This window comes from Numida meleagris, chromosome 2 (assembly GCF_002078875.1).
Source record: "Numida meleagris isolate 19003 breed g44 Domestic line chromosome 2, NumMel1.0, whole genome shotgun sequence".
NCBI lineage: Eukaryota > Metazoa > Chordata > Aves > Galliformes > Numididae > Numida > Numida meleagris.
In genome coordinates this window covers 65,522,990-65,533,136 of record NC_034410.1, presented here as the reverse complement: position 1 = coordinate 65,533,136, position 10,147 = coordinate 65,522,990, and the positions used below count along the sequence as shown (strand labels likewise).

The 10,147-nt window shown below is 41.0% G+C and overlaps 1 protein-coding gene and 1 long non-coding RNA gene across 6 annotated transcripts in view; one reads left to right on the top strand and one right to left on the bottom strand.

The window, feature by feature from the left end:
- Positions 1-121, bottom strand: part of LOC110393440 — a 44,265-nt gene extending 44,144 nt beyond the window's left edge. The window contains exon 1 of the long non-coding RNA XR_002435014.1: positions 6-121. This is a non-coding gene — a long non-coding RNA (uncharacterized LOC110393440). The remainder of the gene's footprint in view (positions 1-5) is intronic.
- LOC110393438 (serpin B6-like) lies at positions 97-9,765 on the top strand. Of its 5 annotated transcripts, none has more exons than XM_021386309.1 (8): positions 106-237; positions 1,148-1,251; positions 2,135-2,312; positions 3,379-3,516; positions 4,705-4,822; positions 5,066-5,208; positions 7,413-7,580; positions 8,498-9,765. In XM_021386309.1, exons 3-8 carry the CDS (start codon positions 2,145-2,147, stop codon positions 8,900-8,902), a joined length of 1,140 nt encoding a protein of 379 aa, XP_021241984.1. In that variant the 5' UTR covers positions 106-237; positions 1,148-1,251; positions 2,135-2,144; the 3' UTR covers positions 8,903-9,765. The 5 variants fall into 5 exon arrangements, with proteins under 5 accessions (XP_021241987.1, XP_021241984.1, XP_021241985.1 ...); XM_021386310.1 differs by lacking the exon at positions 106-237 and adding an exon at positions 256-545; XM_021386311.1 differs by lacking the exon at positions 106-237 and adding an exon at positions 809-949.

Genomic DNA, 10,147 nt, shown 5'->3' with positions numbered 1-10,147 from the left:
GCAACCTCTCGCAGCGTGACGATGCTTTCTGTCAGCTCTACCAGGAGGGGGAGAGCCCCGGATGTACAGAGGGCTCTGAGGCAAGATGGCTACTTCCCGCCGCCCCAGGGAAGGCTCAGGGCCGCTATCTGCCGCTGAGCTCCAACCCGTTCCCCCGCGATGGGCGGCCCGTGGCTGGGCAAAAACTTCCGGGAGGAGGGCGGGGCAGAGGCCGGGGCAGCGTTGGTGTTCAGTGGGGTGAGTGCGGAGCCTCTGTGCTGTTGTTTTTTTACGGGAAGCGCCCGTTGGTTTTTGAGGGGACACGGTGGCTTTTCCCTCGCGGCAGCGCTCCGAGCGGTTTCGGCGGGCGAGGCTGTGGGGCGTTGGCCGGGTGCTGGTGGCAGGAGGGGCCCCGCAGCGCTTCGCACCGCTAGAATACAGCCCTGTCTCCGTGGGTTTTGTGGCAGACCGGGAAATCTATGAAGAGATGCGAGCTTCAACCTGTCCCTGAGCCGGAGGGAGAGCGTGGCCAGTTGTGCTGCGCCCAGCCATGTTGGTGCTGTAAGGTGCACGAAGTTAAATCGCTCCTGCTTCAGGCAGAATGGGAGGATTGTTTCAGTCCAAGCTTTCTTTTTTGTCAATTTTTTTTTTTTTTTTTTTTTTTTACGGTTATGGGCTGCGGGAAGCATAAGTGCAGTTGCAGCTGTTGAATGTAGTAAAGCTCTTACCAGTAATTTTTCTTAGAGGAGACATGCCTGCAGGAACTTGCTGCTACTTCTTGTTTGAGATGATGAATCATTAATACGTAGTAGGTGTTGGCTTTGTATTTTGTAGCAACGTACCAACACCAGGCACTGCCTTAGGGAAAAAAAACCAAACCACCTGTACTACTAGGTGATATCCTGTGATGTTTGTTGGCACTTCTCTGTAATTCACTCTGCATTCTGGCACACATTGCACCTTCCTATAGGTACGTAGTATAACTTTAGGTTAGTTAGCTACCTGCTCGGCTGACGTATGTGAAGTCTGACAAGCACTGAGCTACGTCTGTGCCATTTTTATTGTAGACAATAAAAGGCAAACTGCAGTGGACTTTGATTTTGTATCACAGCAGGAAGCCACGGTAATTTGTCATGCTGACCAGATAAATTTCATTTGAATCTTGTAGATTGAGTCATTCAGTTGGCTTCTGGCAGACTGATTGCTAAGTCTAGAACAGAAGCGAACAAGTAAGCTTAAAGGGAATACTGAAGATACGCAGATTTTGAGAAGGTAGGTTTGTAATTCTGCCATTCTGACGCCTTTTTGCTTTGATTTTTCTGTAAAGCAAATAGCTGTCTCTATGGTGTCAAAGGAGACTTGTTCTGTCAAGTCCTACTATGCTCATCTCAAAAGATGTAATATTACTTACTCTGTGAAGAAGACTCATGACTTTTCTCACTACAAGAAAGACATTGAGGCCCTGGAGCATGTCCAGACAAGGACAACGAAACTGTGAAGGGTCTGGAGCACAAGTCTTATGACAAGTGGCTGAGGGAGCTGGGATTGCATGGCCTGGAGAAGAGGAGGCTCAGGGAGACCTTATCACTCTGTACAGTGACCTGAAAGGAGGTTGTAGTGAGGTGGGGGTTGGCCTCTTCTCCCAGGTGACAGCAATAGGATGAGAGGAGATGGCCTCAAGTTGTGCCGAAGGAGGTCTAGGTTGGATATTATGAAAAATTTCTTCTCAGAGCGGTGAGGCACGGGAACAGGCTGCCCCGGAAGGTGGTGGAGTCATGTCTCTGGAGGTGTTTAAGAAACGTGTGGATGTGGCGCTGAGGGATGTGGGTTAGTGGACATGATGGGGATGAGTTGACAGTTGGACTAGATGATCTTAGTGGTTTTTTCCTACCTTAATAATTACCTGTTTCTGTGCCAGTGGGAATTGCTCTTGCTACATGTGTATGAGTAAAACGTAAAACAGTAACTCCCTCAAGTGCATTGTATGGAATTTAAAATTTTTATTCCACCAAACCAGTTTTTCATCATTTTCTACCCAAATCAAGATACTTGTTGTATGGTTTGTATTGGGAAATGTAAAAGACAGAAATAGCTTATCAGTTTGTGATCAAATAAATGTAAGCCAATCTTGTTTTGTTTTGTTTTTTTCTCCTAGGCTTTGAACCATGGATAGCCTCAGTACAGCAAATACCACTTTTGCTGTCGACCTCTTAAGAGAGCTGCGTGAGAAGAGCAGCACAAAGAATCTATTCTTTTCTCCATTTAGTATTTCTTCTGCTTTGTCTATGATTTTGCTGGGTTCGAAAGGTAACACTGAAGCCCAAATAGCAAAGGTATGTCTCCATAAACTTAATGTATTGGATTTGATGCGTGTGTCATCTACTTGATGATATATGAACTAGAGGTCTGTATTACAGTCTGTGACCTCTAATTGCTAAATTGTTATAGTCATTCTGGCCTCAGAGAGTGGAAGTCTTCCTTAGGTATGTACATAAGCAGAACCTGTTTCTACTGAGTTTATGTACAGGAGGACTTCCTGCAGTATGAAATAAAAGGATTCCTGTTTTTTGAGGTGTGGGGGTTTTGTTTGTGATATGGCGATCTTCCTTTTATATGGCAATAAGAGGTACCTGGGATTTTTTATTTTACTTATCTCTAGCTCTACAAATACAACTATACGAATCTCCAGTTACATAAAATAATTTATTCTATTATCTTTTTGGGGGTTAATGTCAGACTGTGCATACTTTGAAAATGAAAATGTAGCCAGATAATCAAGGGGAAAAAAAAAAACACCCAACATATAAGCATGGCATGTTAAACAGTCCCAGATTTTAAGAAACAAACAGGAGAACGGTCAGTTGCTTGTTCAATGTACTAGCTTATGTTTTCACAACCTGTAATCTTAATCTTGGCACATCAATAAGAAAGAAGTGATACAGGGCTAAGGACATAGTTCTGAAGTTCTAGTGAATACCTCAGCAAAGATTCAGAGCAAGGCAAAGCTGGATGGCCAATGAAGAGTAAAATTCATAATGTAAACTTGCAAGTAAGTTACCAAGAGAGCAGTCAGGGAGTGCAGTGTTGTGCCTGCTGTGTAACAGCACAGTCAAATCTGTCATTAACTGCAGTGCAGTTTTTTCCACATTCGCTAAGGTGCTGCCTGCCTCTCTCTTTCTGGCATTGTAATTTAGAGTAGATCATCTATACTTTTTCATTTGTAGCAATGGTAGTAGTGATGAGGAAGAATGAGGGTACATTGTATGCGACTTACGTAATGAAAAATCTGCTGGATTCAAGTCACAGCTTTTAAGCCCAAAGCTCATTTAAAAACAGTTGTGCTGAAGAAAGTGTGTCAGAGATGACATGGGCTCCACGGAAGGTATTGTCTCTCTGCAGGTGCTTTCTTTGAACAAAGCTGAGGATGCTCACAATGGGTATCAATCTCTTCTCTCTGAAATTAACGACCCTGACACCAAGTACATCCTCAGAACCGCTAACCGGCTTTATGGAGAAAAGACATTTGAGTTTCTCTCAGTAAGTAAGCATTAAATTTGGGGTGTTGGGAAGTATAATGTACTTGCTAGCTATTCCCTTTGTTGAAGGTTAGATAAAGGCTTAGTGTTTTACTTTCCAAATTTTTCAAGGCTGAGGCCTACCAACCTGACAGCCTATGCAAAAGGCAGGATGTGAACTGGGTGGAGAAGCTACTTTTAGATTAAGTGAACGCATAACTGGTGCAAAACTATAAAATTCATCAGACTCTAAATCTTCTGGGTTTCATGATCCATTTTGGTGGGTTCTAGGGTCAGATGACTGACAAACCTCCTTTCCTTTGATAACCAGTAATTACGATGAAGAATAACTGCTACTGCTGTCCAGCATGGGCAGTATTTTGTAGTTTCTTTTCTGTTAATTAAGTCCTCCAGAGAACAAGCTGGGAGGAGTACATGACTTTTAATATTTTCCTTATAAGTATATATATATGTGAGAGTCATAGGTACTGTTATTCATGTTTCTTTAGATGCTTCCCCAGATATAGAGGTGTGGATCTAATATTTTTTTTTTTCTGAGAGTTCTGTGTCTGAGAAGTCCTGCTGGAAAACAAATGCTGTTTTACATTGTTACTATGGTGCTCTCTTGTTAAAAAATTATAGTCTGTTTTTAATGAAAAATGCTGGTTTCATTCCTCTATTAGACTAAAATTATGTGGATTGCACTCTGAACACTGTATCTGTGAATAAAAATGTCACTATATTAAATTGGAGAGAATATATATATATGTATATATATATTCTCACTATAATAAAACTAATTATTTTCCCTCCAATCTAAAAGTTTTCTTTTAGCCTGGAAGGTTTAGCCATGAAGTTTGTATAGGGACAAACTTATAACATTGTATGTTCTGTCACTCCAGCAAAAAGAACAAACAGAAGAAACAAAAAAAACAACCCAGACCATAATTTCTCAGTTGAGTGCTGTAGAATGTTCTGGCATATTAAAGAAGACATTTGACTCAATAACATAAAGAGGAAGATAATTCCTAGCTCAAATAGCTGATAAAACAACTGATAAGAACATGTCAGACAAAACTTGAATGGCTCTATATCAAGCTGGGGGAAGAGCAGGGATAGATTTTCTCAGCGTACTTTAAAAAAAAAAAAATCTATGGCTGAATGTCAGTAAAATACATTGCTGAAAAGCTTTTTTAAATGTTCATGGCAGTCATTTATAGAATCGAGTCAGAAATTCTACCATGCTGGGTTAGAACAGACTGACTTCAAAAATGCTTCGGAGGATTCCAGAAAGCAAATAAATGGCTGGGTGGAAGAGAAGACTGAAGGTGAGTGTTTTGCAGAATGCTCTGCTGTATTTAATGTCAACCAGGGCTTGCATCAACAGCTATGTCGTGGTGTAATACTGTCATTTTTAAAACAAACAAAAACCTCAGCCATTGAGATCTGTCTCTGATTGGGACATAATTCCCTTGTCTAATCTATCATCAATACATATTAGATACTCTGTATTACAACAGTTAATTACATACCACTGTTAACTTTGTGTTTTCTTTTGCTATATCCTAAAGGTAAAATTCAAAAATTGTTGGCAGAGGGAATTATTAACTCAATGACCAAACTTGTGTTGGTGAATGCCATCTATTTCAAAGGCAACTGGAAAGAGAAGTTTGACAAAGAGAGCACAAAAGAAATGCCATTTAAAATTAACAAGGTATGATATGTCAATATGCTGACAATATGAAGTTCTTTGTAATGTAGAAGAAAATAATTGTTCAAGCAGAGTTACCTAAGGTAGTCTGCGTGGAGCTCCCTATGCCCCAGCCCCTTAGTATGAACATTCTGTGTTTAGTTTCTATTAAGTTTCATGTAATTACTAAAAACTTTATTGTCACAAATATTTATTTTATACTCTTGCTTTTTTTCCTTTACTCTTCTTGTTTGTGTTTGAGAAAGGTGGTGTGATACATGAACTTAGAACTGCAGAAAATGTTTGCGTGAAGCTGTTAGGCTATTTGAGAGGCATGACCAATTTCACAAATGGTGGTGAACTTGAGTATTTGAGTGTAAAATTTCCATGGGCAAAAAATGGTTCTGGGCAGAAAAGAACTTCTACGTGTGCAGAAATGTCTGAACATAGCAGTCATCTTCAGTCAGAATGCTTTTTTTTTTTTTGCTGTATTTCTACCACTTGATCGATAGAAATGGAACGAGGGGAAGAAAAAAGCCTCTCTCCTGAAGGCATCCATGCTTGACTTTCTTTTGCTTTTAGAAGTACAGCAGGGCAATTGAGGAGGGCTTGTTTACTATCTTTAATTGGCTATGGCTGCCCCACAGAGGTCACTTTCAAACTCTGGCTATCTGTCCCGGTGTCATGAAGGTAAACTGGTAACTTTCTCACCTGCTTAAAATAACCATTACGCAAAATTGAAGCCCTCGTGCCTAATTTCAAACTTCAATGTTGAAATATATCCAAGAATGCTTGAAACTGCTAATAGCACTTTTCAAGCAGGGAATATTGCTCTCGCCCTGCAGTATACTGTAGCACTTCAGAAACCACTGGACTGACTTGGTTCCTGTCAGGAACGGAGGTTTGTTATCAGTTTCCCACAGAGATGTCACACAAAGCCCAAGCTTACATTCTTGCCTAGAGCTTTTTCCTCTCCCTCCTCAGGAGGTAAATCCAGTGCTGTCTCTCTGGGTACGAGGCTCAGCCTCACTCTGAGATTACCTTTTCCTTTGCAGACACACATTTATTTTTAAAGACTGCGGTTTTTGGGATGCGGATAGCTATTGGAAAATGTTGTAAGATGCGAGATTGGGGAATGCTGCCTTGGCTCATCAAGTAACACACTTTCAAATGTGCAAACAGCCACAAACATCTTTCCTTACAAAACTAAGTGGCTTAAATCTCTGTTTTCATCCTATTACTGACTAGTCACTGATGAGCTACAGAAGTCAACGAGTAGGCTCAAATGAGCAATTAAAAATCCCAGGTGCAAACCTGAAGTTTTAAGCTAGTTGTTTTACAATCTGTCCAGGAGTAGTTACTTTTACATACCAGTAGTCTTCTGAGCATTCTATGACATCTATTATATTTGTGACTTTTGCACTTCGTTGTGACTCACTGGGTGATTCTGGTATGCTCTGTGGCTTTTTCATTGCTTATCCATCATTTTCATGTGTCACTGATTGCTGTTGCAAAATCATTTCTGGCATATTATGTTGTCAGTGTTCATGGCAGTCATTTATAGAATTGAGTCAGAAATTCATTGTTTCCATGGTCTTTCCTTTAAAAACAAAAAACAGTGAAGGTAAGGGGAAGAAGCAATTAGACTCCACTGAAAAGGAGGAAAATAACGTAGACAAAAGTAACTGATGCTCCATGTGAAAATGGAGAGAGAGGGGGGAGAAATGGGCAGTAAGAAGATAAAAGGCAAATGGAGAGAAATCTTTCAACAATTCAAAATGATGCAAGCGCTTTCCTAGTAATTTTAGTGGCACAATGAAATATTTTTATTGCTTTATGTCAGAGTACTTAGAGCCACATGGAGTGAAATGAAAATACCTAAGCTGTAATTATTTTGAATGCATTTAAAGCAAGGAACACGGGCTCTGCTTATTACTAACTCCGTTTAGAGCTTCTCTCTACTTCAAAAGTGAGCAAATACGTATTCTTGCTTCTTTACTCTAGAGCAAATTTCTCAGATATTTCCACATTAGCAATTGAATCTCAGGGATCCTTACTTCTTATTTCTTGCTTTACAGAAGAGTGACTATGCTATACCATGTTATGCAGTGTACTTAGTTCTCTGTGCAGTCAAATAGTAAAAAGCCCTAAGTAACTGGATGCCTGCTTCTTATATTGTGACCGTCACACTAGCCCACTAGTAACTCTTGGTGTCTCTTTATTTTTAGAATGAGACCAAACCTGTGCAGATGATGTTCAGAAAAGGTAAATATAACATGACCTATATTGGAGAGTTGGAGACCAAAGTCCTTGAGATCCCTTACGTTGGTAATGAGCTCAGTATGATCATTCTGCTCCCCGATGCAATCCAGGATGGATCTACCGGCTTGGAAAAGGTAAGTTGTTGAGCTCACTGCAAAGACAGTTTGTGTCCTGCCTTAGAAAAGAGTTTGGTACTGCAAATGTGTCTGCAGTTCAGTTCTAGAGCTATTATATCACTGATGCTCAGCACTGGGTGAAACGTTCCTTGTGTCTCTTGTCCTAAAGTGGCATGCCTTTTATCACTACTGGCCAAGCCGTGCGCTGTCCCATTACTAAGAGACTCTGAAAGAGGCCTCTTACTAATCAGAAGCAGGGGTTAGCTGTGGTTATGGTGAAGCCATAGTATGATGAGCACCAAATGAGAGAATTTAGGGGCAGGTCTTAGGAAGTCCATATCGGAAGTTCTATAGTTTGTCCCTTAGGTCTTCAGTAAGAAGACCTAGCAGGCTGTCGCTGCCCCTCTACTTGGAAACACGCTCACAGAGAAGTCCAGGGTCTCTTGTGTTGTGATGATAAGATACAGATTTTGTCTGCTTCATGCTCTGGCCAATTAATTAATAAGGTTTTTTTTTTCTAATGCTGACTTTAAAGGGTGTTGTAAGCAGACTTTGTCACCAGCCTGTCAGCTGAAAGATCCTGAAAGGATCTTTTGGTTAAGAGGCTGAAGAACCGGGTTCAGTTGTTCGAACCTTGTCATCAGTTCTCCTGTGCCTTTACTTCCCGTGTGTAAAATAAGGTTTTTACAGCCTGATATGTTTTTAAACTGAACTTTACTGTATCTACCACAGAAGAACACATGGAAGTGACCTCAGTTGAAGCTGTAGTCGCTAGGAAGAAATAAAACTTGTGCTTTTGGCTTGAGACTCTGTAAGCTCCTGAAAAAAATGCATATTATGCGTTACATAAACACATACACAGGCAAAAGTAGTGATTACTGTAAAACTGTGACTATTCTTCATCACCTAACGTTGGGTTATGTCTTCTTTTTAAGCTGGAAAGAGAACTTACATATGAGAAGCTGATGGATTGGATTAATCCTGAAATGATGGACAGTACAGAGGTGAGAGTATCTTTACCCAGATTTAAACTGGAAGAAAATTATGATCTGAAACCCATCCTGAGCAAGATGGGAATGCCTGACGCATTCGACTTACGGATGGCGGACTTCTCGGGAATCTCCTCTGGGAACGAGCTAGTGCTCTCTGAAGTGGTTCACAAGTCCTTCGTGGAAGTCAATGAAGAGGGCACTGAAGCAGCAGCTGCCACAGCAGGAGTGATGATGCTACGCTGTGCTATGATCGTTGCCGACTTCACTGCCGATCATCCCTTCCTCTTCTTCATCCGGCACAACAAAACTTCCAGTATTTTGTTCTGTGGCAGATTTTGCTCTCCCTAAAAAGAGAGACAGAAGCGCTGCCATTAACACAATAATTTGGTTTCTTTTAGGATAGAACTACTCTTTTGCACTAACTGCTTCTTTCCACTGTGCCTGAACCCCCTTACCTGGTTATCATTTTGGGCTTGAATAGAGTAACAAAGCTGCTTAGACATACACAGCAGCTGCCACTTAAAACAGCTGCCTTACCCTGTGCACTTAAGTAGAGAGTTGTTTTCTTGCTGGCACAAGAAACACACACCCCACTTGCTTACTGAACTTTAACCTGTCTTGTATTTTCTGTTGCACTTCTTGTGGCCTCCAGAGAGCAAATCAGACAGTGACATCTTGTAGAAAAAGTTGATTTCATTCCTGACTATACTGGAAGATATCTTGTGCTCTGCTCCCCATTTTTCTTCCTATCCCCAGTTATTTTTCATTTTCTTTCTTCTTCAATGTTTTGATAATGGAGGGAGATGTAAGGAGGCTTTGGCAACCTCTTTAAGAGTTACTAAGCATCTGAACTAGACAGGTTTTATTATAACTGGATAGCACTTATGTAAGAATGGGAATAAAAGTATGTCTGTAACAAATGACCTTAGGTTTTCATGGGGTAAGGATTCCTATCTTAACACCATGTGTGCCACCTGAGAATATTAACAATCACCTAGTTCAGTAAGCTTTAAAAAAAGAAGTGTTTAAAAAAAAGCATAGATGCCTATACAGTATTTAAGTGACAGGGCTTTATTTTTTTCCAATCTCTATATATTTTTTCCTATTCAGGGTTTGTTAAACTTCATTAAACTGAATGCCAAAGGTTTCCTAACACAGTGATTTGTTTTGCTGTTCTTGAAAGAATAAAACTTGTTGTGAGTGCTGTGGGAGTCTGTTTCTTTTTTGACTGTAAATCATGCAGTATTCCCCCCCCCCCCCAGCAAGGACTCTTTGAGGCAAAGGCTCAGAGTCATAGAATCACAGAAGGGCTTGGGTTGGAAGGGATTTTAAAGTTTATCTAGTTCCAATCCCCTGCTGTGGGCAGGGCTACCCAGGGCTCCCTCCACCCTGGCCTTGAACACCTCCAGAGATGGGGCAACCACAGCTTCTCTGGGCAGCCTGTGCCACTGCATCACCACCCTCTGAGTGAAAATGAGTCACAGAATCACCAAGGTTGGAAAAGACCTACAAGTTCATCCAATCCAGCCATCCACCTAGCACCAGCATAACCCCACTAAACCATATCCCTCAACACAACATCTAAACATTTCT